Raw genomic sequence first — 27,828 nt, 5'->3', positions numbered from 1 at the left:
CGTAGCCAGCATAGGACCTTGGGAATGGTCTCCTAAGTTCCTTCTGCGCATGTGCCACCCTCTCCCCCAGCCCCGCCATCTTCCTGGGAATGGCAGCGGGCTCACCCCCCTGAAGCTGGGTTGCACGGTGGTTTGGGATTCCGTGCAGCTGAAGGTCGGTGTGCGGGTGCTCGGGGGCGCCCAGTGGAGCGTGGCGGGTCCTCGGGCGGGGGGAGCTGGTCGGAGGGTGCCGCTGGGGTCAGCGAGGGCGCGGCCCGGGCGCTTCGGCGCCGGCTTTGTCAGACGCTGGCTGCTGTCCGCCGACCGACTCGGGCTGCTGTCCGCAGGCCTTGTCTCCCCGCGGCCTCAGCCGTGTCCGCGAGCGGTGCTGTGCTCCCAGCTTCGCTGGCGGGCGGGGTTCCCGGGACGGACCTTCTCCTCGTGCGGTGATTGACAGCTGCGGGCATGTCGTCAGGTTAGAACTGCCCCAGTCCCCGGGAGCCCAGGGATGGCCGCGGTCCTCATGTTGCAGGGCAGTCCAGCGTAGCTCGTGATGCTGACTGAGGAGACAGTTGCTTTTCTCGCTGGCGTTTCCAGTTCTTCCACCTATGGTGGGCATTCTGGTTGGCGATGTAATTCCGCCTCCGCCTGTGGTGTCCTGTCCAGCTGTGTTCCAGTCGGCAGGCTGCCTGCGCTGTGAGGTGTGTTGCACGCGGAGTCCACACATACAGCTCTGCCCCCGGACGTCCTGGGTCTGCCCTTATGTTCACGATTGATGCCGCTGATGTCCGGAGAAATTGGGGCTCAAACCAGGCTCACTGTGGGGGACGTTCAGTGTGTTTTCAGCCAGCGAAGTGTTTGGCCCTCCTCTGTTTCCAAGAACATTGTGTTTTTTTAGGTGAGGTTGGGTAGCAGTTGATGGTTGTCGTTTCTTGGAAGCAGAGTATTTCTTAGACTCTGTAAAGGGGACTTCACTTGCAAGCAGTACCTCTCTAGCCAAGTCCCCAAAAGGCGTGGCCCAAATAATTACTCATCTTACCCTGGAGTGAACAGGGTTCGAGTGCGGTTGTCTTGCCTCCGGCACGGACTTCAGTACAACACTTGTGAATGCTGTGAAGCGTTGGCAAAGCTGCGCAGTGTTTCTCACTGGAAGGTTCCTTTGGAGAACCTGCCTGCACAGCCTCCTGACACACCTGGTGACTTCGTTTTCACGATTTCCGGAATTGGTCCTCTCAAACCTGGCCCGTCACCACGTCTGCAGAGCCTTGACTTGATAGTTCTTTGTAACTCAGGGTCACCCTGAGTCGGTCTGGTGTTGACCAGCGTCCCATGATGTGTAGGTATCTGGCGTCCTGAGCACTAGTGAGAGGACGTCAAGTTGCCAGACGCCTGTGGCGCTGTAGCTGGCCAGACTTCAGTCCTCCCAAGAGGGTGGTGGGAGCGAGTTTCCTGAGCCATCACTGTTATCTCCCACATTGTTGGAAGTGGAAGTAAGGAATTAGAGCTGGATGTGGCACACAGATGTCTTCACTGGCTAAACCCTCCCTTGACTTTTTGAGTAGTGTTTGACATTTTGCCACAGTTCATTCAAAACTCATGTTTGTGGCTTTGAGATCAATTCTAGGAAATACAGTCCATTTGCAGTAAACATTGTTTTAGAAAACTCTGCCTTGAACATGCATATCCTTTATCCCCAAACACTTTTTGTGGATTGTGGAGTTCAAAAGGTTTGTAATATAGTTTTCCCCCTTAACTGTTAGTCATACTATGAGGCTGTTTTTGATGATTTAAAATAGGGAAATTACATTGAATCACACTTTTACTACTAATTAGTTGCTTAAAATATAAACAAAACAATATAGTTCTCACATACAAATAAACATTTAAAACCTATTCTTCTGGTCTCCAATTTCTCGTGTGACTCACTCGGCCTTCCCCAGCTCCAGCAGCCTTGCTGGGCTCCCTCCTGCTGACTAAGAGTGTGAGGTTCTGCTCATTGTATGTGGTGTGCATGTCAGTTCTTTCTTCCCTGCTCACCAGTGTGCCAGCATTTATAATTGTGAGCAGTTTTGGGTGGATTCGGCCAGGCAGTTGCTAACCTGGTGTTGCTTGGGCTCTCCCGTGAGGTTCAGTCCTTGGGTGTCATGGAGATGATTTTAGTCACAAGCCTGGTACTCTGTGCTGTCTCCCACAGGCAAGCCCAGAGTTCACAGGATAGCAGTATTACAAGAAAACACTCCAGCAGGCAAATACTTTTGAAAACTCTGGTTGGTGTTTATTGCTGTGCTATTGGCTGAAACACAGTGGGGAAGTGCTTTGTGATGGATGTAAGTTAGTGTGTTGGAGTCATTCCTGAAAAGTGCACTGCAGTAGACAGTGTATGTCATTTTCTTATGCAATTTTGGACAGAAAATGTTGCAGGATGCATTGTTTATGACGCTTAGCTAAATAAAAGTAAAAATAAAATGTGTTTTATTGGAAATACTAACACAGTGTCCTGTGTGATAGTCTGTATTATTAGGAAAATACTAATATTGCCCAAGCGTATTTTTCTGTAATATAAATGTTGATGGGGCCTGGCTCAGTAGCCTAGTGGCTGAAGTCCTTGCCTTGCATGTACTAGGATCCCATATGGGTGCCGGTTTTTGTCCTGGCTGCTTCACTTCCCTTCCAATTTCCTGCTTGTAGCCTGGGAAAGCAGTAGAGGACTACCCAAAGCCTTGGAACCCAGCACGTGCGTGGGAGACTCGGAAGAGGCTCCTGACTCCTGGCTTCAGATCAGCTCAGCTCTGCCACTTATGGCCACTTGGGGAGTAAACCAGTGGATGGAAGATCTTTCTTTCTGTCTCCTCTCTGTAAATATGGCTTTCCAAATATATATATATATATACACACACACACACACACACACACACACACTTTTTAAAAATGTTGATGGTAATGTTTCTTTGGTATAGTATAATTGATTTAAACATTCTTAAAATTTTAAAGTTTCTTAATAAAATTTTACAAAATCAGTAGCAGATAAATGTTTTTGTTAAGATCCTCTATCAAGTAGAATTGTGAGTGCTCCTTCAGTGAAGGCTGTCCTGCTGCTCTCATGTACAAAGAACTCCTCTCCCCCTGGAGAAGTTCTTGGTGCCCTGTTCTCCATATAACTGCCTTTGTTTTTAGTCCCGCCCTTGTCTTACTGTGTCCAGGAGTCTAGGAATGTATCTGGTCGTTTCTCTCACAACGCTCTTTCACCTTCTGTTCCAGGTGTACCTTCAGAATCTACGTATTTCCAAGAACAAAGAAAATGAACACCTCTCAAGTAAGCTGTTTATTTTTTGGCTTGTTTTACATTACATTTTAGGAGTTTGATGAGGATTTATTAATTGAAGGAAAAGTAAAAATAAAATTCAGCATAAATATTCACAGCAAGATAGATTTGGATGGCCATAAGATCTGTGAGCCATCTAATTTGAGCGCAGATTAGTTTCTGGCTTTTCTGATAGTGAAAAGGCATACTTGTTAGTTACTTCAAATTGAGCACAGGATGAGAACATTGTAAATTATCTTGAGATATTAATTCTAAAGCAGAGTTTTTTATTGATCGTATACTTGACGTAGTAGACAGTATTTTAGTACCAACCTGGAAATAAACATTTTGTACCTGTAGTAGTAACAGTGTAGTGCTGAAACACTAATCAGTTAATAAGGTGTTTTTGAAGATGCTGAAATAGTGTGGTCCTGGGTGGCTTTTGGAAAGCTGTACTTGATTCAGAGAGAGAATAGGAGAGTGTGTGGTATGATCCCTTAAGTAACCCCATACAATTCTCTCAGCTTTTCTGTGTGTATGGTTAGTGTGATATAATGACCAAAGTTATGTTTTCAGGCAAATATTTCCATTACTCACGTGTACTTAAACCCTTGCAGTATAGTGTTAGTTTAGTTCTTTAGTTTAAATCAAATCCAAAAACTGTTCCCCAGTTTTTGAGTTACTTGGATCTTCTGCTGTGTTTGAAACCACTGTTCTAGTTGCCCATGGCAGTTTTTTTGGTTAGGTATTATCATGTCCTCACTGGTTGTCTTCTTTTTCTCTGAACACACACAGCCCATGCAGGTGCTCCATCTGACGCCCTGTTCATCCTTCTCCACAGTTCTCCTTCACAGAACTGTCTCCAGCATGGACCTGTTCCCTGGCCTTTAGGCTATGGGTTCCGCTCCCTCTTGAATGCTCTTTTGTTGATGTCTACAGATATCATCAAGCTTAGCAAATCCCAAGTGAAATCAGATGCTTCCACCTTCCCTTTGTGGTGTTACTCCGTCCCACTGAGACGGGACTTGTCCTGAACTCTCCTCTCGGGTTTAATCTCATCTCCTGTCAAGTCATGCTGCTTTTCTGTAGTCTTAATGTTTTTTTCTAACGCATGTATGCATTGGGTATAAAGGATAAGTATCCATTTGTGTTCAAATTTATAAATATATAGCTTCGTGGCATCAAATACATTAAAATTACTTTGCAACATCCATCTGCAGAATGTTTTTGTCTTCCCAGATGAAACTTTGTATGCATCAAACATTAAATTTGTTTTCCACCATGACTCTAGCAGTCAGTAGTCTACTTTGTGTCTCTATGAGTCTAAGTCCAGTACCCTCATGTAAGTGGAATCATACAGTGCTTCTCCTGTTCTGGCTTCTAGTTCCTGTAGCATAATGCCTTCACGGTTCATTCACATTGTATCATTTGTCAAGATTTCTTCACTTTTCAAAGCTCAGCATTATCCCACTGTATGTTGCTGTGATTTGTTCCCCAAAAAACTCATTTTGGGCTTTCATGTCATTGTGCTGTATTCAAAGGGTAGATCTATAAGACTGTGGTGTTGAGAGATGGAGCCTGTGAGTGGTGACTGGGGTGAGCAAAGTCTGCTGGGTGGAGTACTCCTGATGAAATCCTGGCAACTGTGAATGCAGAGCTCTCAGGAGACACATATGCACTGCTGGTTCGCTCCCCAAGTAGCTGCAACAGTCAGAGTTGAGCTGGTCTGAAGCCAGGAACCAGGAGCTTCTTCTAGGTCTCTTACACAGGTACAGGGTCCCAAGGCTTTGGGCCGTACTCGACTGCTTTCCCACGCCACAGGCAGGGAGCTGAATGGAAAGTGGGGCTGCTGGAATTGGAATTGGCGCCCATATGGGATCCAGGCATGTGCAAGACAAAGACTTTAGCCATTAGGCACTGCACTGAGCCTGCTTTTCTTGTTTTTTTTTTTTTTTTTTTTAATTTCTAATTCTGTTGTGGTTAGGGAATACGCTTATATGGCTCAAGCATATCTTGGATCCTCGGGGATGTTCCAGATAGTGCTTTGTAGTGCCAGTTAGATTAACATACTGCAGCTGTATTTATATTTTGATTTTTAAAAATCTAGCTGTTTCATCAGTTACTAAAATAGGAATAGTATTGTCAAACTGCAATTGTGAATTTTTTGTTTTGGTGTTCTGTGGTTTTTATTTTGTGTCATTTGAGAGTTTGGTGTGGGTCACATATACATTGATAATTTTAGTATTTATGATTAATGTATCTGTTTCCAGTCTTATACTTTCAACCTATGTCTTTGTGTTAAATGTGTGACACGGATCCCAAGCATCTGTTTTATGGTGAAAAGACATATATATTTAGAATTAGCCAGCCACAGGATGCCTTCTTTTCTCCGTCAGGTCTGATCAGGGTATTATGTCAGTGTCAGAGTTTCTTCACAGCTTGTTTGATCTGGTGCTTGTTGGTCTTGACATTCACAGTGAACCCAAGTATGTTAGGGTTAGGGTTAATCTTTGGTATTCTTCATAGCAGACTCTGTTCTGGGGAAACTTGATGATGGCGGAGTGATCAGCTTGTCTCCCATGGGTGCCTCTCCTGGGTGCTCATCTCCCCTGGGTGTCCTTAGTGGGTGTTTGTTGCCACTGAAGGTCTGTTGGATGCAGAAAAGTGTCACTGGGTGTTACATGGATCTTCTTTCTCTTGTGGCATCTTTTTCCTTTCAGCCTGGTCTTTCTGGCCTTCTGAACCTTCAGCTTTGGGAAGGGCGGGAGCTTCCTTTGCCTTAACACCAGCTTGATAAATGGAAATGTCTTTTTTTTTTTTCTTCTTTAAACCAAGTCTGACAATTCCCTGCCTTAGCTAGTCCATTTACATTTGAACTAATTTTTTAAAGATTTCTTTTATTTTTATTGGAAAGTCAGATATACAGAGAGGAGGAAAGACATAGAAAGAAGATCTTCCGTCTGATGATTCACTCCCCAAGTGAGCGCAACAGCCGGTGCTATGCCAATCTGAAGCCAGGATCCAGGAACATCTTCCAGGTCTCCGGGTGCAGAATCCCAAGGCTTTGGGCTGTCCTCGACTGCCTTCCCAGGCCACAAGCAGGGAGCTGGATGGGAAGTGGAGCCGCCGGGATTAGAACTGGCACCCATATGGGATCCCGGGCGTTCAAGGCGAGGACTTTAATTGCTAGGCCATGCCACCAGGCCCTGAACTAATTGTTGATATGTTTGAAATTGTGTGATTTGATTTCTTGATACTGAACTTTTTCTTGAACTTAGCATAAACTTCGAAAGTTTTTCTCTATTGTCATATCATACTAGTATTTTCTTTCCTGTGTCAGTAAATGTCAGTATTCCCTCAGATTTTATACATGTTCCTTTTCTTCTTCCAGTCTCTTAGCTTCTCTTTGAGCCCATCATTTACCCTGATGGTTTGGGGTACCCCTGAAATTCTGCTGTCTTCTTAGTCTTCATCTTCACTGTAGAGGTCTCTTTTGTGCTCTAAGGTACATACTCACGCATTTTACTACAGAAACATCTAACTCAGTGTATCTGAGATCAGTCTTCGTTCCATCACAGACCTTGCCCTTTTCGCCAGTTCCATTCACCAGAGCATTATCTATCTGTTTCACTTATGCAGACAATGAGAATTGCAATCTGCTTTTCACCCTTTGCACAAGTTACTGGTGAATTCTCTTTTGGGCTCCATCTTTTTTTCTTTCTCTCAAAAGAGTTCCCTGTCCTATGTTCTTATTGGTCTGTATCCTAATAGTACTGGTCACATCTCACTGTGCATCCCTGTCTCTTCTGTTTTTTTTTTTAAAGATTTATTTATTTTTATTGGCAAGTCAGATATACAAAGAGGAGGAGAGACAGAGAGGAAGATCTTCCGTCTGATGATTCACTCCCCAAGTGACTGCAATAGCCGGTGCTATGCCGATCTGGAGCCAGGAGCCAAGAATTTTCTCCAGGTCTCCCACACTGGTGTGGGGTCCCAAGGCTTTGGGTCATCATCGACTGCTTTCCCAGGCCACAAGCAGGGAGCTGGATGGGAAGTGGAGCTGCTGGGATTAGAACCAGTGCCCATATGGGATCCTGGCACGTTCAAGGCGAGGACTTTAGCCACTACACCACCGCACCGGGCCTCTCTGTCTCTTCTGTTAACATGTAAATCTAGTTACAGAACCTGTAATTTCTTAGTGGCCCCTCACTTTTTATACCCCATATTTTATAAATAGGTAGTAACTTTGATGTAGTTCTTCTAGATATTGGAGAGAAACAAAGATATTTATGAACGTAATTCATGAAAATTTTTTTACTGTTGGAATGAAGTCAAGTATGTTAATGCAGAGTCTCTTGCACACCTCCCCTGCCTTTCCTGTCCTTGTTGCCCAAGGGCGTTCACCTAGGTGGGCCGTCATTTATACTTCTATTCACTTAGTGTGCGTTCCTCGTGCTTCTACCACCTGATTTCTGTTGGTTCATTTCATTAAAACACACTTATGTAAAAGGACTAAAGCTGGTAATATAAAAACACTTCTTTGTTACCCTGATATATGCATCGAACATGTGTCTCTGTTCATCTAACTTGTTATTTGAAGTGTGTATTTTTGATTCATGTCATAAGAGTAGACGAGGTCCTTTTGGAATCAGAATTTTACTGATCCTGTTCTGACAGGAACAAGAACAGTTCCAGATATACAAGGGAAATTTACCATGCCATGTTTGGGGGGGATGCTTCAGAGGCAAAGTATTTTTGTTGTAAATATTCTTTGTATGATCATGTGGAATATAAAGTAAGCCATGTCTTACATAAAACACATTTAGGATGCACAGAAAACCCGCGGCAGGATTGATTTTCTATCATCCTGTCTTGTGATCCAAAACTAACATGTTGAGGAGAGATAATGCTGTTTGCTTCAGGGTTTGGTGTCATTTGAGGATGTAGCTGTAGACTTCAGCTGGGAGGAGTGGCAGGACCTGGACGATGCTCAGAGGACCCTGTATCGGGACGTGATGCTGGAGACCTACAGCAGCCTGCTGTCATTGGGTGAGCAGAACTCCCTAGTAACTCTTGAGTGGAACATTTTCTTCTTTTTGGACAAATAAGTGAAAGTTTTATGCATGCTGTTTATATGTAAGTTCCAATTCTAGCAAACACAGGTGTCAACACTAGTGAAATATTCAAATGCACCCTTTAATTGCACAGTTCTGGAAGCCTGTATATCATCCTTCTTTGAAAGCCTGAATTAGCAATTTGGCAAAATCTTCCATTGTTTCTCTGTAACAGGATCCTGCATCACCAAACCTGAGGTAATCTTCAAGCTGGAGCAAGGAGCAGAGCCTTGGATGGCAGATGAGCCCTCCAACCAGAGCCTACCAGGTCAGTTAGTGGGTGCTGTACAGGGGCCATGGGACACAGAGAACTTGTGGACTGCATTCAAACGCTTTCACAGATTGTTTTTCCCCAAGCCCTAGTCCTGAGGACTGCTGATTTCAGCATCAGACATGTGGATTATAGACTCATGGAAGGCTCTCATGTGTATCCACCTTCCTTTGACATTTAAGGGGAGGCAATTTTAGAAATATATTGTCTATCTTGGGTTAGCTTAATTTTAAGTTGACACTTCCAAATTTGCCTTGCAGTATGGGGGCAGGGTAAAGTCAAGAGTAGTCATCACTACTGGAGATAGATATTTTCAAATTGGTAACTTAAAGGTAATATTTTAACTTCGTACTTCTGAGGCATCTCCTAGGAAGAGGGTGAAGGAAGGATCCATGAGAATGAGTGTTTCACAGCATCAGGACGCAGCATAGCAAATGGACAGGGAGGGTTACCAACAGCTTGGTGTTGAAGGGATCAGATTTGTTTAGAAGTGGATTTTGAAGTTGGCATTCCCTTTTCTCTATTCAAAATCATTTTAAAACAAGATAAATACATAAAGAGATTTGATTTTCAGTGACGGTAGGATTCAGCTGCAACTCCTGACACAGAAAACAAATCCTTGAAAACCAGTGAATGAGTGGAGTGTGTGCACCAGTTAGTGAGGGGAGAATGTCAGGACTGTCTCAACTGATAAAAATGTCAGAAAAACATTTTTGAGAAGCACTGGGCATAGACAAAATTGCAAAGCCGAATCCATTAGAGCAGCAGGAGAGGGTGCCCTGAGCAGTGCCTGGGACTTTCCTGTTTCCTTGTTAGGGTTCTGAGCAGCATCAGGTGTCAGATTTCTTTATGAGTGTGGAGGAAACTGTCTTTATCTGATGTGGAAGAACAGACTATATATTTGGAAAGCCCCACATGCTTATAGCCATTCCCTGGAAGGAGTGAGCAACAGAGATTCAAATCCTGTTTCTAAATCATGTTCTTGCCAAGAGAATAGCTGAAAGGCCTCACCTGAACCTGCAAGCAGAAAATCTGAGAATTTTGCCATCTGTAGAGCTGAAGCAGCAGCAGTGAGGGGCATGAAATACACTCAGTTATTACTTTTAAAATTAGAGAAAGAGAACAGGCAAATCAAGTGGCTGATGGAATGTACTCAGCTTAATACCACAGATAGGAGGCAGTAGGTGAGTACTTGGATGTAACATTTCCTCACATTTAAAAAGAAAAACATTTAAGAGCAATGGAACCTCAGTGCTTTTTATTGATATTCTAAAATGCTCTGCTGTTAGGGTAGGAAGAACCATTTTTACCTTTCCATGAGTATTTCATGGGAGCTGGTTTCTGGAGATAACTTTTCCCTCCTCTGATTTCAGTTATCCAGAAAATGAATGACACAATCGGGAGCAGCCAGGAGAATCGAGATATAATTTTGTGGCAAGTTGTAATCACAGACAACAACACATCAACTGAGGACAGAGTTGAATTAAAAAGAACAGTTAATTTGAGCTCAAATCACATTTCGAAGCTTATTATAAAGAGTGAAGATGATTCAGAAATAATGCCTGAGATGTATAATGCATGTCAGAATGTGCTCTGCCCTAGTGAGCCCGGTGAGCTGCGTGCTGGACAGACACCCAATGTCTGTGACAGGACTGGAAAACCCCTCAGGTGGTGTGAGGATCTTAGTCGGCCTCATGAGCTTCAGCGTTGGCAACAGCCTTTAGAGTATAGTGGGCAAGGGAAAGCCTTCAGCAGGGAGGAGGTATTCTTTGCACATCAAAGAGTGAATATGAGAGAAACCCTCTACAAATGCAATGAATATGGGATAGGCTGTGATGAGTCAGCTCTCATTGGTGGGGAAGCAACTCACATAGGAAAGGAAACTTTCTATGAAACAGCTAATTTCACTGAACATCAGGAAGCACATGCAGGAGAGAGACTGTATGACTACATTAAATGTGAGGAACCTTTGGTTAGCAAATCAGATCTCAAAATAAATCCGGCATATACAGGGAAGAAGCCTTATGATTGGGACCAGTGTGAGAAACCTTTCAGTTATAAATCAAGCCTTAATAGCCATCACAGAATTCATACTGGGGAAAAGCCCTATGGATACACTGATTGTGTGAAAGCTTTCTACCAGAAGCCAGTCCTCACTGTGCTTCCAAGAACTCACACAGGGGAAAAGCCCTATGAATGTGATGAATGTGGGAAAACCTTTTGTCAGAAGTCTAACCTCAGAAAACATCAAAGAATTCACACAGGTGAGAAACCGTATGAATGTAATGAGTGTGGAAAAACCTTCTTCTGGAAGTCAGACCTTACTATGCATCAAAGAACTCACACAGGAGAAAAACCCTATAAATGTGATGAATGTGGAAAAACCTTTTGCCGGAAGTCAAGCCTCAGGAAACATCAAAGAATTCACACAGGTGAGAAACCATATGAATGTAAGGAATGTAGGAAAACTTTCTCTTACAAGTCATATCTCACTCAACATCAAGGAACTCACACAGGGGAGAAAGGCTATGAATGTGAGAAGTGTTGGAAATCCTTCTACCATAAGTCTCAGCTCATTATGCATCAGAGAATTCACACAGGGGAAAAACCCTTTCAGTGTAATGAATGTGGAAAAACTTTCTGCAGGAAATCAAGCCTCAGCATTCATCAGCACACTCATACAGGGGAAAAGCCCTATGAATGTGAGCAATGTGGGAAAACCTTTTACCTGAAGTCTGTCCTCACTGTGCATCAGAGAATTCATAAGGGGGAAAAGCGCTACGCATGTAGTGAATGTGGGAAAGCCTTCTACTGGAAGTCACATCTCATTGTACATTATAGGACACACGCAGTTGAGAATCCCTATGAATGGAATGAATATAGGAAAGCCTACCAGATGTCAGTTCTTGGTATGCATCGGAGTACTCCCACAGGGGAGAAACCTTATGAATGTACTGAGTGTGGGAAAACTTTCTGCAGGAAGGGGGACCTCACTATGCATCACAGAACTCACACAGGAGAAAAAGCTTACAAATGTAATGAGTGTGGGAAAACATTCTACCGGAAGTCAGACCTCATCATACATCTGAGAACTCACACTGGGGAGAAACCGTATGAATGCACTGCATGTGGAAAGGGCTTCTACCGAAAGTCACACCTCATCAGGCATCAGAGAACTCAAATAGGAGGAAAACTCTATGCATGTAATAAATGTGCAAAAACCTTTTGTCAGAAGTCAAACCTCAGGACACATGAGAGAGCTCATACAGGTCTCAAAACATATGACTGCCTCGAATGTGGAAAGGCTTTTTGTCGCAAGTCACATCTTAGCAAACATCAAAATATTCACAGAAGACAAGCATTGTGACCATGGGAAAACACAAGTTAGGAAAGTTACACAGAAGAGACACTCGAGGACTGTAATGAATATGTAATGAAAAACTGCAGGAATTTTGCAAGGAAGTAGCCCTGTATGGCAGACTGGCCATGTGTTCTGAATATTCTGTCTTTGTCATGCAGACTACATTTTCATTCTCATCTTATTGTGGATAGGACCATATAGCTGAGCTCTGCTTTCGCATACAGATTTGGTAAAAATAAATACCCACTCCAAAATGCCATCTTTATCATGTACTAAATTATTGTTTGGAGTGGCTGCTTTTTTTTCTGCCCATCATTCCTTCCACACATATGGTCCTAATACAGACCAGTTGTGTGGTCACAGGGGCATCGTATGACGCGGTGGCAGCATCATGCTGTGCATGCAGCTCTGCATGGTGAGTTGTGTTCAAGGTGGGGTGACCTCTGTAATTGTGACAATCACCAATCACTTTGTTAATGTGTAGGTCACCAGCTGCCTGTGCTGAGTCTGTTTTATAGGGAGAAGAGAAGCTGTGAGCAGAAGGACCTGGCAGCCTAACATCCAGGAAGTCTTCAGTGATTAACATTGTGCCAGTACTTATTTTTTCCTTTGTTTGTTTTGCTTACACTCTTTTGAAGTGAATTGCTCCTGTTTGTAATTGAATATTGACTAGACAGTTTATACGACCTGTGTGATTTCCTGATTTTGCTAAGCTGTTTTCTGACACTTGTACATGATACAGTAGTCTGTTGTAGTTGCTTTATGTTGTTTTTGATATCATCATTCCCCATCTTCCTGCCGTTGTTTCGATTCTTAGTTTTATTGAAGGTTAGTAGACTTTGTCATCCATGAAGCCCAGACGTAATCCTGACTGTTTTACATTCACGTTGCTCTGCGCTCACCCTCAGGATGACAACTTGTGCTGAGGGTTGTGGCCGACTAGGTGACTTGGCTACAGTGATGGTTTGTTGACTACAGCTGCTGCTTTGCTCCCATCCTCCAGGTCATCCCTGCCTGCACTAATGCCGCTGGAGACGGCCCCCTGGGCCACATGCTGGTCCATCACAGGATGCAGACCTTGATGATCAGGATCAATAAAGACTTGTAGGAAGTAAATGGTTGTGTGTATGTTATCGGAAAACTGGAAGACAAAGTCAAGTAGCTGTGCTTATTTTAGCCAGAATTGATTTTTGAAGCAGAAACATTGTGAGAGAGCAGAATATTTTCTGAACAGGTTCAGTCTGGATTACAAAGCAGTTCTAAATGTGTTTCTTATGACTCACCAATATAATGTAAAAGCCAGCCTAAAGGAGTGTTTGGAAAGGGAATGAGGTTTAGAAAAACATCACCGATGATTAGGGAAATCTTGAGTTATCAGCTTAGTGTAGCTCCAGTTGACTTTCACTAACATTTTTTTTTACCAAGCCAGGAGAATGCCAGCTGGCCACATTGCAAGCATCTCAAGGTGTATGAGACGTTGCCTCATGAACTGGAGGAGTCCTGGGGAGCATCAGCTGTCAGGTTCTTCAACACCCAGAAGAGCTGCAGGACCCATGCAGCCCGCTGACCTAGCAGTGGCCCCACTACAGAGTCTTTCCAGTAGAGGAGCCCCCTGGAGTCTGGTAACCCCTTCACTGCCCCCATCACCCCAAGGAGGGAAAGAGGTGGGAGTGCAGAGATTTGCATTTGAGGCCATCTGGGGCTGAGGTCTCAAGGAAAGACATCTCTGTGCTTTCTCTTTCCTGGGTCCCAGTGCGTGAGTCTGCAGATGGCAGAATGTGGTCAGGAGGAAGGAGTGAGTGCATAATGACCACTGTGCATTCAGCTTGGATTGTGGGTGCAAAATCCTCATGTTCTCTCTAGAGTGTGAATTTGTTCCCACACCCTAATGCAGAATTGTGTCACACATAGCTCCACTAGGCAAGGGGCTCATTTTGCCCTATACTGTAATATGAGCAGCTGCTCATGGTACTGGACTGGGTTCATGGGTTGCTTGCATCCCTTCACCCCCCTTGCTCACCGTGCATACAGCTTCCATCTGGGCCCATTGTATTTGTACTTGGTTTCAGAGCAAGGGCTACAGGTGATTTTGCTGACAATGAAGTTACATGCTGGATCATGAGTAGTACGACCTTTGGCTCTAATCTCTTGCCAGCATTCAGGAGATCCAACAAATAGGCTCACTGCTTCTCAGCAGAATGGTCTGGATGTACAATCCTTGACCCAGATGGAGCAAGCCAGGCCTGAAGCCATTTTACAAAGTAAGTAGCTGATAAAGGCTGACATGACTTCCTGGGTATAGTGCTGCAGTTAGTGTCCATCCAGGAGCCCAGAGAGGGCAGAAGTGACAAGGGCAGGATGGAGTCTGTGCTGGGTGCTGAGGTTGTGGGGTCTTGGTGGGCAGAGAGGTCACTGCAGCCCACCCACAAGTGGCACCATCATGTCTGTCCTTTTCTGGTCTTGTTTGTCATGCCCTCCTGTCTGTTTTGGGTTTAGTCTTCCCTTTTTATAGTCCTCAAGGTAGGTTAGTTTATTAAACTCAGTCTTTTATCTCAAAATGCAGGTGGTCACAGCAATAAATTTCCCTCCAGTATTCGTAAATTTTTGTATGGGGTGTTTTGATGTCCAATTATCTTGTATAACACTTTCTGCTTTCCTGTAAGGTTTCTGTGGTCCACTGGTTATTTGTGTGTTGCTTGTTTTCTATATATTTCTCATGTGTCTTTCTGTTTTTGTTTATCCATTATTGCTGGAGCACATACTTTGTATGATGTTACTCTTTTTCAACTTATTTGCTTGCTTTATCGTCTTTTCTGGATAGTATTCCATGTCTAGTTTAGCACAGTATATGTTCTGTTATTGGTTGTTTATAGATACACTGTTAGGTTGCTGTAATATTCAAATCTGTGCCCTTGTTAGTCTTACTTAGAGCTATCCATTATTAAAACTGGGATATTAATGTCTTTGAGTTCTGTTGTTAAGCAGTATACTGACCCCTAATTTTTGTCTTTGTCATTTACTCTTGAGCTCTTCTGTTACATACATGTGTCATTGTTGTGTTGTCCAGATCAGTGAACTCCTTTGTTACTATAAATGTCCACTATCTCTTCTTTTTGTTCTGACTTCTGTTGTGTCTGTTATATGGATGGGAGTTCTTGTCTGTGGTGTATCTTTTTGTTATCCTTTAACGCAATTCTTTGTATTTGAGATTTTCCCTTGTTGAGCATTTGTTGCAGTGGTGGAGATTCCATTTTGTGTGTATGTGTTCCCAGTGATGGCAGGTTTTAGGGCAGGGAGGGTTAGCTCAGCGTTGTCTGGCAAGTGTAGTTCCTCCCAGTTCTGGCCAAACTTTGAAGTCTTTGGTGTGCTCCCTCACTGACTGACCATGTAGCTCCTTCAGCAAGATTGCCTGGATTCTTTCTAAGAAAATCTCTGCCAACAGCACTCCAACAGCTCATCTGAACCACTCTCTCATTCGTGGTAAGGCCTGAGGCCAGGAACATTTTGGTGCCTTGATCCGGCAGCTACAGCCCCTCATGGTTTGGTGGGCATTGTGTAATTGTTGTTGACCCCAGTGGAGAGATGTGTGCAGAGGCTGTGGCCATACTGGGTGTGACTCTGTGCTAGGGTCAGGTGAATGTTTAAACCATGTTTAAAACCTATCTCCAGATTAATGGGTCTCACTTCAGCTTTTCTCCTCTTCTTAGGCTCTTAAGCTTTTATTAGGTGCCAGGATTGTTCTCGGGTAAAGCACTTGACTGGGGAGTCCCTGCTGCTCAGGCTCAGTACCTTGCCAGGGCTCCACCCATCCTTCCTGCTGTGGCTTCCTCAGCTGTGGTTCCTGGCCATCTGTAATCATTCGGCTTTTCGCATCCATTTCAGAGGTCCTGAATTTGAGTTCTGGCCAAGTGTTCCCTATGAGGAAGGAGGTAATGGCTGAAGAAGTTGGGTCCCACAACCCGTATATGAGACCAACAGGGCTCCTGGCTCAGTGTCAGCTGTTGCAAGCAGTTGGGAAGGAAAGTAACAGATAGAAGGTCTCTGTCTCTGCATGTTTTCTTTCTATCTTGTAAGTAAATAAAAATAGTTTCTCCTAAACACTATGTACAACTCTATCCTATTTTTAATATGATCTGACAATCTCTAAGCTCTTTTATTATTTTCTCTTTTTTGGATGTATTTATTTATTTTTTAATTATATTGTTGACAATCTTTACATAGTTAATTATGGTAAAAAGGTTCAGGGGCTATAGGGAAGTGGGTAAGACTATTATGTCCATATTCTTTCCTTCTTGTATCTGAGGTAAAGGGGGATATTGAGGGAGAAGCCCCACCCAGTTTCCCACCCACCCCAAGTCCCGGATGTGGGGCATGCTCTGAGATCCTTGCTCAAGTGGTTATAATAGTTCACCAGTTATGAATTGCTACCAGTTTCGCCACTCCAAGCACAATGAGGTCGTTGAAGAATCCACTGATTGACATAGTCCTTCATAGAGTCTTCATTTGCCCAGTATTTCGCTGCCAACATATAGCTGAGGTGGTTGATTGACTTGTTCTTTCTTCTGTCTTTTCTTGGCTGGGGTTCTGAGTCCAGCAGTTCGATTGGGGAGATCCCCAAAGAAACTCTGAGGTATTCCCAGACCAGATTCTTGTATGTTCTAGCAAGCACAGGGCCCGGCACAGTCCATCGCCACGGTCAGCTGGTGGTTGCAATTGCTGGGTTGGTTCTGGTTTCAGTCCCGACTTCCACTGGAACCAATGGGTGTTGCAATCCAGTCTGGTTCTGCCCAGCACATACTCAGCCCTCACATAAACCAGTGGGAGCTGCAGCCTAGTCAGAGTGACCCATAATAACCCCCACCAGGCCCACTCCCTACCCTGGTTTGCCAGTATGTATAGCAGAATAGTCCAGTCTGTCCCACATCCCATTTGGCTCTTGTACTTGTCTATGGGTATTAAACCTTAGTTCCATTTAACCAGCTCAACTATCCAGCCCTCACGGATGTTGTTGAGTGCCTCTCTGTCTAGCCACCCCAGCCCGCATCCTAGTTTTCATGCCCTCCCATGGGAGTAGTAACCCAAGAGGGAGGAACCCACTATTTCCCTCCCAGGTCTCTCTCAATCCCGGTTTATGCATTCTTCGGGTGGTTCTGTGGTTTGACTTGACAGAATTAGCCCCCAGTGCCACCTTCTGCCAGCTGATGCTGTGGCTAAGCCCAACAACTCTCACCCACTCTAATTTTGTTTGCATCAGTAGGAATCATCAGCCCAGCCTGGCTTTTCCCTGATCTAGTCCACATGCGGCGCACAGGTGTTATAGCCCTGTAGTCTGGTCTGTCCCCATCCCAGCCCACGCTCTCCAGTGGGAGTAGCTGTCCAGCAAGGGGACCAGCCCCTTAATCCCCCTGCTGACTCTTGCCCCCTCCCTTCCTGGTTCTCATGTGTGCTGGTTGGGTGCTACAGTCACATCCAGTACAGGCAACCTCACCCTGACATTCCATATTGTGCACTGGGTTTTGTCGTGACCAAACCTGGATCGACCCACACTCTGTTCTGGTGTTCGGATTTGCCAGTGGATGACATGAACTGATTCAGCCTGGTCTGCCCCCGACCCATGCCAAATGTATGCCAGGGGGAAACTTTCCATGGCCTATTCTGGGCTGTTTCCTATCATGTTTCTTGTGCTTACCTGCAGGGATTGTGTCCTGCCAGAGGAGTTGCCCAGGCTCCTCCATCAGAACCCCTCCCAGTGTCAGATTTTGCGCATACCAGGGGGTCCATGAGCTAGCCCTACTCAGTTCACCTCCTGTCCTAACAGGAACAGTGTTTTTCTTGGCTGGCTTTCACCCTATTCTGGTTCTTGTTGGATGTTTCAGCCGAGCCATGGCTTGTCCATACCCACATACAGCTCACACATGGCCCAGTAGGGGGTTGAGACCTAGCCTAGTCCGTCCCACATCTATCCTGGTTCTCCAGGACACCAGACGGTGTTGGGGTCTGGGCTGGCCTGGTGCATCCAATCCCAGCCCACACTTGTGCCACGGGAGACTACAACTGTTTCCTAGTTAGAACGCAGCCCCCTTTCCAGCACATGTGCCCCTTGGTGGGAACCTCAACCCAGTTAGGGTGTCCCCTAACTGTTGTTCCCAGCCATAGATCACGCGCCTGCCAGTGGCTGCTCTGACTCAGCTTGGCTCAGTCCCTCACTTGTCCTGGCTTCTGCCTTAGACACTGTGGCTTAGCGTCCTTGACTCACGTAGACCAGTAGGTGCAAGAGCCTAGCTTGGCATGGTCTGTGCTCCATCATGGCTTCTAGTTTGGCTTGTAGGCTAAGGTTTGCTCAGTCCTGCCCAGTATATCCCGTTCCATTACCAATTTACACATTAGCCAACTGTTGGAGCTACTTTGCCCAACTTGTCCGACCCCCAGGTCTGGGCCACATGTTCACCAGCAGGAGCTATTACTCCCCAGGAGAGTTTCCCAAGTTCCTCCACTTGATCCACTCCCAGACTCAGTTCTCATACATGACAATGGGTTTTAGGCCAGTGCCTGGCGCAGTCTGGCCTTCCATTTGGCTGTATATGAGCTGGTGAATGTTGCAGCCTAGCCCACCCCACACCCTATTCAGGATGCACATTCAGGTGCTGCTGCCTTGACAAGTCCAGACTGCTGCGGGTTCCTTTACCTGTGATTGATGCAGGCTCCTTGGTCACACCTAGCTTAATCCACAACCACCCAAACTCTTGGGCTTACCAGTGGGGCTAGACTTTCCACAGGGTGTGGCCCACACATCCCGCAGAATCTACCCCGGATATGGTTCTCGAGTGCTAGTTAATGTTATGGCCTTGCCTAATGTGACCAGTCTCCTGATCCATCATCATGTCAGGTAAAAGGATATCCTGCTGGACAAGCCCTGAGCCTTGGCTTTTGCATGAACTGGTGTTCAGCGCTCAGCATTGTTAAGTGGTTACAAGTTCTTCAGAGGAAGAGTTACTGCCATTGGGAATCTTTAGGATTGACTCAGATCGCAGAAGCACAGTGGGATCAACCTGGAGCTACCTAAGCAGCAATTCAGACAACCAATACCCCAGAGCTCCCTGCCCTGGCGGCCAGCAGGAAGAGCCTGGTGCCAAATGGCGCATTGGCCGCCTGGGGACAGCTCACCACGTGCACATGGTGGCTGGAGTTGGGATCCGAGCAGGATTCCCCATCCTGGAGCCCACCAACAGCCTCCCCGCTGCTGGAAGTTTAAATCCCCAGGCCCAAGATCACGCCCCTCCCCAATCCCATTCACCGCCCAATGAGGGTGGTGGGTGGGCCCCAGGCCTTCCCAGTCACAGAGACTTCCCCCTTCGATGTACTCACCCCGAAAGGGAGCAGCCCCTGAGCCCAGGCAGGCCCGGGGACAGCTCACCACGTGCACATGGTGGCTGGAGTTGGGATCCGAGCAGGACTCCCCATCCTGGAGCCCACCCTGTTATTTTCAATGAATAGATAATAGTGGTATATATTTATGGAATGAAATACAGTGTTTTGATTAATGCATACATTGTAGAATGACCAAATCAAACAAATATCTGTCTCATATACTTATAATTTCTTTTTGATGACCACATTTGAAATCCACTTTTTGCTTTAAGTGTATTCGTTTTTATTGGAGAGATAACTTAAAGACAGAATGAGAGACAGCAAGATGTTCCATCTCTGGTTCACTTCCCAAATGGCTGTGATGGCCAGTGCTGAGCTGATCTGAAGCCAGGAGTCAGGAGCTTCTTGGTCTCCCACACAGGTGCAGGGTCCCGAGGGTTCAAGCCATCCTCTGCTACTTTCCCAGGCCACAAGCAGGGAGCTAGAAGGGAAGTGGAGCAACTTGGACACGGACCAGTACTCATATGGCATCTCAGTGCTTACAGTAGGGACGACTGGCCAGTTGAGTCATTGTGCCAGGCCCTAAAATCTGCTCTTAACAGGTGGATGTTTGTTACAGCAGATGAGATGCCCACATCCCATTTAGTCTCTGGGATTGAATCCTCTCTCTTCTGTTCCAGCTTCCTGCTAATGTATACCCTAAGGGAATAGCATCTGATGGCTCAAATACTAAGGTCCCTACTACCCTTGCAGGAAACCTGGAATGAGTTCTGGGCTCCTAATCCTGTCCACTTGTACACTTACTTCCACCCTTTGCTGCCCACCATGCTGTTCTGTGGATTTGACTTTCAGAGTCCACAGGTAATGAGACACAGTATTTGTCTTTCTGTGCTTATGTTATTTAACAATCTCTGTTCATGTTACTGCAAACAACACAATTTTCTTTTTTATATAAAATATTTATTTTTATCTACTTGAAAGGCAAAGTGACAGGAAGAGAGACCTCTTATCTGCTCCACTTCCCTACTACATCCAGGAATAGGCCAATCTGAAGCCCGGCACCTTGAGCTTCATTTGAATCTCCCACATGGATAGCTGGGGCCGGGGCACTTACACTGTTACAATCTGTTGCCTTCCAGGATGCTTTATCAGGAAGTTGGATCAAAAATGACATGGCTGAAAATCAACCCTGTGTTCCAGTGTGGGGTGTGGGCACCCCAAGTAGCAGCCTAAGGTGCTGCACCACAGCCTTTTCCAGAATTTTTCTTCTTTTCAAAGGGCGACTAGGGTTCCATTTTGTGTCTATATCACATTTTATTTGTCCGTTGGTAGCTTCTGTACCCTAACTATTACTAATGCTGCTGTAAAGAATGTCGAAGTATGGAGATTTCTTTGACATACTGGTTTGAATTCCTCTGCATATATATACAAGTTAGGGTTGTTGGATTCTGTGGTAGTTGTGATGTTCTGACAACCCTTGTAGTATTTCAGAGTAGCTGTACTGAGTTACATTCCCATCAGTGGTGTCCACACCCTCCTGAGCACATGCTGTGGTTTTGGATTTATTTTTTATTTTGTGGTAATAACTTCTCTGACAGGCATAAGGTGATAGTTTATTGTTTTAATTGGTATTATGCTAATGATTAATGATGTGGAGGGTATTTTTTTCCATGAATCTGTTGGCCATCTATCTCTGTTCTATTTAGAATTGTCTGTTCAGGTCCTTTGTCCATGTGTTAATGGGGATATTGATTTCCTGTTATTGAGTAATTTGAGGGCTTTATTTTTGATGTTAGTCTCTGATTTGACTTTCAGATTTTTTTTATTCAGCGTGAGGATTTTCTTTACTCAATTGTTTTCTTTGGTGGAAAAAAACATTTCAGTGCCATGCAGTCCCATCTATTTATTTTTACCAGTTTTATCTGTGTTTGGAAGCCACATGCAATAAATTATTTCTAAGACTGACACCTTGGAACGTATGCCTTTTTTAGTAGTTTCACAGTTTTAGGCTGTGTGTTTCAATACCTAATCTATGTTTTGTTGATTCTTACATTAAAGTTGAGAAGAGGGCCCGGTGCAGTAGCCTAGTGGTTAAAGTCCTCACCTTGCATCCGCCATTCATGTCCTGGCTGCTCCACTTCCTGTCCAGCTCCCTGGGAAAGCAGTAGAGCACATGGCCCAAGGCCTTGGGACCCTGCACCTGTGTGGGAGACCAAGAAGCTCCTGGCTCCCAGCTTCAGATCAGCTCAGCTCTGGCCATTGTAGCCACTTGGGGAGTGAATCAGTGGATGGAAGGATTGTTCTGCCTCCTTTTCTCTGTAAATCTGCCTTTCCAATATAAATAAATAAATCTTAAAAGAAGTCAAGAGGAAGTTTCAGGGTTTTTTTTTTTTTTCATGCAGATGGCATTTTCCCAACATAATTTTTCTGAAGAGATGATGCTTTCCCCGTGGGCATTCTTAGCTGAGAATTTGTAGATTCATGAGTTTTTTTTGTGTTTTCTAGACTGTCTTTATACCAGTACCATATTGTTTAGATTTTATATTTTGAAGTCATGTAGTATGATATCTTCAATGTTATTCTTTCAGTTCAAGATTTTTGGGGGTATTTCTTTTTTGTGTGGTTCTTTTTGATTTTTTTTTTTTCTGAGAACGACACTAGAATTGTGACTGTGACTGTTGCATCTGCACATTGCTTTGAGTGGTGCGGACGTTTTTTTTAAAAGATTTATTTATTTTATTACAAAGTCAGATATACAGAGAGGAGGAGAGACAGAGAGGAAGATCTTCCGTCCGATGATTCACTCCCCAAGTGAGCGCAACAGCTGGTGCTGAGCTGATCCGAAGCCAGGAACCTGGAACCTCTTCCAGGTCTCCCACGTGGGCGCAGGGTCCCAAAGCATTGGGCCGTCCTCGACTGCTTTCCCAGGCCACAAGCAGGGAGCTGGATGGGAAGTGGAGCTGCCGGGATTAGAACCGGCGCCCATATGGGACCCCGGGGTGTTCAAGGCGAGGACCTTAGCTGCTTGGCCACCATGCTGGGCCCTGGTACGGACATTTTAACCATAGTAATTCCTCCAAGCCGTGAACATGTGCTATCATCACTTTATTTGTGTTGCATCAATGGTTCGTAGTTTTTGTATATAGATCATTCACCTCCTTGAGAAAATTAACTCTATTTTCTTTCATTTTTAATTTTAAAGTTTGAGGGGGTGGGTGTTTGTAAAACGGAAGGTTAAACTGCTGCCTGGGACGCCTGGGACACCTGTTTCCCATGTAAGTCTTGAGATCTGCACCTGCGTTGGAGACCAAGAAGCTACTGGCTCCTTGCTTTGGATCAGCTCTGCTCAGGCTGTTGCAACCATCTGGGGAGTGAACTAGTGGATGGAAGATATTTCTGTCTCTCCTCTTTTTAAATCTGGCTTTCCAGTAGAAAGAAACAGATCTTAAATAAAAAAGTATAGAATGCTTAATGTAGGTCTTGACCTTAGTGGAAAAGCTTAGTATGGTGTTAGCAGTGGGCCAGCGCCCACTTATGGTCTTGATTTTATTGAATATACTTCTAATATAATTTCTTGGGAATTTTTTTGTCATGAAAGGATGCCAGATTGTGTCAAATGCTTTTTCTGAATCTGTTGAGATGACAATAATTTTTATTCTTTGTTCTGTTAATATAGTGAGTTGATTTGCATATGTTGGACCATCTTTGCAGCCCAGGAATGAATCTCAAATTATGTTAAATAATCCTTTTAATGTACTGTTGAATACAGTATGCTGAAATTTTCATGAATGTTTTTGTATCTATGTTCATTTGAAATAATTGCCTTAATGTTCTCGTAGTGTGTATCTGGTTTTGGTAACAAGGTGATGATGCCTTTATAAATAAGTTTGAAAATCTCCTTTTTAAAAATTTTTAGAAGACTTTAAGGCTTGGTGTTAGTAGTAGCTGTCTTAGTGTTTGAGAACATTTGGCCATGGGACTCTCTGCCCTTTGACCTTTTGATGACTGATTCAGTCTCCTTACCCATTATTGAGCTTTAATATTGGTCATACTTTGATCTTACCGAAACTACCCTTTTCTTCTATGTTGTTACTTTTATTGTTTGTAACTATTTCTAATAAGCTCTTAGGAGCCTCTGTACTTCCTTGTTATCAGTTGCAGTATCTCCTTGTTTGATTTCTGATTTTATTTAGGTTTTCTTTTCTTTAATAACCTAGCTAAGAGTTTTTGAGTTTTGTTTAGTTTTTAATAAAAACTCCTAGTGCTGTTGCTGTTTTCTATTTTCTCTCTCTCTCTTTGTTTTTTATCTAATTTATACAATTTATTTTAGGAAGAGAGAAACAGAAATCTCCCATATTCTGGCTCAGTCCTCAGTTGCTCACAGTAGGCAGGGTTGGGCCAAGTCCAGTTCTGGACCCAAGAACCCAGTCCAGATCTCCTGTGGTCAGCAGTAACCCAGCTTCTAGAATCATCAGTGATGCCTGGTCTGCAGTGACAGAAGCAGATCAGGAGCAGATGGTAGACTCAGTCCAGGCATTCCATGTGCATGTGACACCCCAGGTGGCATTTTTTCTGCTGTGCCAAACACCCACCCCTATTCTGTTTCTTTATGTCTATTTTAATCTTTATCATTTCCTTCCTTCTGCTAACTTTGTTGTTTTTCTTAATTCCCTGAGATACAATTGTTACATTGTATTTGAGATCTTTTTTGATATAGATTTGCAGTGCTGTAAACTTTCCTCATAGATCTGTTTATGATGCACCCCTTGAATGATGTTGTTTCACTTGTATTTATTTTTTTGACTTGTCTTAGGTTTCTGTCTGATCCACTAGGTTTTTTTTTTTTTTAAAGATTTATTTTTATTTGAAAGGCAGATTTTACAGAGTAGAAGAGATGGAGAGGTCTTCCTCCTGCTGGTTCACTCCCCAAATAGCTGCATCAGCTGGGGCTTAGCTTACCTGAAGCTGGGAGCCAGGAGTTTCTTGGTCCCCTACATTGGGTGCAGGGCCCAAGGCTGTAACCAGGGAGATGGATCAGAAGTGGAGCAACCAGGACACAAACTGGAGCTCATATGGGATCCCAGTGCCAGTAGTTGTTTAGGAGCTTATTAATTTCTACATATTGGGAACTTTAAATGGTTGTTCTTGTTTCTGATTTCTGTTTTCATACCACTGTGGTGATACTTAATATGATTGCCGTTATGACAGAATAGAGGTGACAGACCCTGGAATATTCCATGAGTACTCTGCATTCTGTTGCCGCTGGATGGATTAAGTCCATTTGGTGTCATGGATAGTTCCAGTCAGATTTTCTTTCTGAATGATTTGTTGTTGAAAGGGGAGCATCTAAATCCCATATTTGGTTGGAATCCGTGTCATCCTTTGGATCTCTTCATGTATAATTTCTACATTTAGGTGCTTTGCTGTTGGGGACCTAGATACTTGTAGTATTTGTATCTTCTTGATGGCCTTAGCCTTAACCACTATATACAGATCTTTCTTGTCTCTTTACAACTTTTGATCTGGAGTTGATTTTTTTGTCTTTTGCAGTTAATGTATCTTTTTCATCCATTCACTCTCCATCTGTGAGTGTTCTTCAAGGCAACATGAATCTTTGGAATCAGCATGTATTTGGGTCGTATTATTCTTGTCATTTAGCCACTATGTGCCTTTTATGTGGAAAATTTGATCCATTTACAGTCAAGACAATTATTGATAGGTAAAGACTTATTAGTAATATTTTATTATTTGTTCATTATTTTGTGTGTGTATGTGTGTGCATTTTTTTCATTCTGTAGATCCTTTGTGGTTTCATGGTTTTCTGAAGTGGTATGATTTGAATATTTTATTTGTTGTGTATCTTAAAAAAGTATTTCAAAGTTTATGAAAAATAAAATTATTTTTGGTAGAAAAATTTTGAGATATGTGCATAACTTTTTTTAAAGATTTATTTATTTTTATTACAAAGTCAGATATACAGAGAGGAGGAGAAACAGAGAGGAAGATCTTCCGTCCACTGGTTCACTCCCAAGTGAGCGCAACAGCTGGTGCTGAGCCGATCCGAAGCCAGGAGCCAGGAGCTTCTTCCAGGTCTCCCACGCGGGTGCAGGGTCCCAAGGCTTTTGGGCTGTCCTCAACTGCCTTGCTAGGCCACAAGCAGGGAGCTGGATGGGAAGCAGGGCCTCCAGGATTAGAACCAGTGCCCACATGGGATCCCGGCATGTTCAAGGCGAGGACTTTAGCCACTAGGCCACCATGCCGGACCCATAGCTTTTTCATGGTATTCATTTTCTTTTTTTTTAAAGATTTATTCATTTTATTACAGCCAGATATACACAGAGGAGAGACAGAGAGGAAGATCTTCTGTCCGATGATTCACTCCCCAAGTGAGCCGCAACGGGCCGGTGCGCACTGATCCGAAGCCAGGAACCTGGAACCTCTTCCAGGTCTCCCACGCGGGTGCAGCGTCCCAAAGCTTTGGGCCGTCCTCAACTGCTTTCCCAGGCCACAAGCAGGGAGCTGGATGGGAAGTGGAGCTGCCGGGATTAGAACCGGCACCCATATGGGATCCCGGGGCGTTCAAGGCGAGGACTTAAGCCGCTAGGCCACCATGCCGGGCCCCATGGTATTCATTTTCTATGAATGCTTTGAAGATTCCCCAGTCTTTTTGCTTTCAGGTTAGTCCTGAGGCTTGCATGAGGCATCTTAAGCATGCATCTCCAAGCTGTTTACATTAATTTTGATTGTGGAAATAATTTTTACTCCTCCTTCTCCACATTTTTTGTTTTCCTATGTCAGCATTTTATCTTTTTATGAGTTGTACTCTTCAGAAAGTACTTAGCTATCATAGTTTTTCATTTGTGTTTCTCAACCATGTGGCTAAGTGATCTAATTTTGTTATTTGAATTTATTTTTTTCCATTTTTTTTCCTTATTTTTGACAATCTTTACATAGTTAATTAGGACACAAAGGTTCAAGGGCTACAGGAAAGTGGGTAAGACTATTATTTCCACATTGTTTTTTTTTTCCTGCATCTGGGGAAAAGGGGGAAATAAAAGGAGAAGCCCCACCCAGTCTCCCACCCATCCCAGGTCCCTGATGTGGGGCATGGTCTGAGGGTCTTGCTCAGGTGTTTTTAATAGTTCAACAGTTATGAATTGCTGCCAATCTCGCCATTCCATGCATGATGAGGTCGCTACAGAATCCACTGATTGACATAGTCTCCCTTAGAGTCTCTGTTTGCCCAGTTTTTCACTGTCAACATATGGCTGGGGTAGTTGATTGAATTGTTTTGTTCTCTGTTGTGGTGCCAGGTGTCCTCTGCAGGTTCTGATAGACTGCCATATCCTCCATGTGCACCTGGTTATGCTCTCCACTGCTCCGTCTGAGCGTCTTAGGAGGCTCAGCTCTGGCATTTGCACTCCATGGCAGACCGTAGGTTCTGAGTCCAGCAGTTCGGTTAGGAAGATCCCAAAAGAAACTTTGAGGTTTTCCCAGACCAGATTCTTGTATGTACTAGCAAGTACAGGACCTGGCATAGTCCATCGTCCCAATCAGCTGGTGGTTGGAATTGCTGGGTCTGTTTCCAGCCCTGTCTTCCACTGGAACCAATGGGTGTTGCAGTCCAGCCTGATTCTGCCCAGCACACACTTGGCCCTCAGATAAACCAGTGGGAGCTGCAGTCTAGTCAGAGCAACTCACAGTAATGCCCACCAGGCCCACCCCCTCCCCTGGTTCCCATGCTTGCCAGTATGTGCAGCAGACTAGTCCAGTCTGTGCCGCAGACTAGTCCAGTCTGTCGCACATCCCATTCAACTCTCATACATGTCAATGGGGATTGAAGCCTAGTTCAACCCAACCAGTCCCACTATCCAGCCCATAACCATGCTGTTGGTTGCCTTTCTGTCTAGCCACCCCTGCCCCTGTTCTGGTTTTTGTGCTCTCCAGTGGGAGTGGTAGCCCAAGAGGGAGGTGCCCACTATTTCCCTTCTGGGTCACTCCCATTCCCTGATTATGCACCCTCCAGGTTGTTCTGGAATTCAACTTTACAGATTTAGGCTCCAGTGCTAGCCCCTGCCAGCTGATGCTGTGGCAAAGCCCAATCAACCCTCACCCACTCTAATTTTTGCAGCAGTTGGAACAGTCAGCCAAGCCTGGCTTTTCCCTGATCTAGTTCACATGAGGCCCACAGGCATTGTAGCCCTGCCTGGCTTGGTCTGCCCCCATCCCAACCCATGCTCTCCGGTGGGAGTGGTTATCCAGCAGGAGAGCCCACATTCTCCCTGCCGGCTCTGCCCCCTCCATCCCTGGTTCTCACATGTGCTGTTTGAGTGCTGCAGCCACATCTGGTATGGATCATCTCGCCTTGGCATTCTATAATGTGCACTGGTTTTTGTTGCGACAGAACCTGGCCCAACCCACACACTATTCTGGT

At 44.5% G+C, this 27,828-nt stretch overlaps 1 protein-coding gene across 1 annotated transcript; it reads left to right on the top strand.

Annotated features, from left to right (window-relative positions):
- Positions 1-19: 19 nt before the first annotated feature.
- LOC131482508 (zinc finger protein 717-like) lies at positions 20-15,089 on the top strand. The gene is made up of 5 exons (XM_058676875.1): positions 20-154; positions 3,238-3,292; positions 8,203-8,329; positions 8,570-8,662; positions 10,039-15,089. The coding sequence occupies exons 2-5, from the start codon at positions 3,278-3,280 to the stop codon at positions 12,030-12,032; spliced, it is 2,229 nt and encodes a 742-aa protein (XP_058532858.1). The 5' UTR covers positions 20-154; positions 3,238-3,277; the 3' UTR covers positions 12,033-15,089.
- Positions 15,090-27,828: the final 12,739 nt, after the last annotated feature.

The sequence above is a fragment of the Ochotona princeps genome, chromosome 18, assembly GCF_030435755.1.
Source record: "Ochotona princeps isolate mOchPri1 chromosome 18, mOchPri1.hap1, whole genome shotgun sequence".
Lineage (NCBI taxonomy): Eukaryota > Metazoa > Chordata > Mammalia > Lagomorpha > Ochotonidae > Ochotona > Ochotona princeps.
The sequence above is the reverse complement of the archived record's forward strand: the minus strand, read 5'-3'. Positions and strand labels throughout refer to the sequence as shown.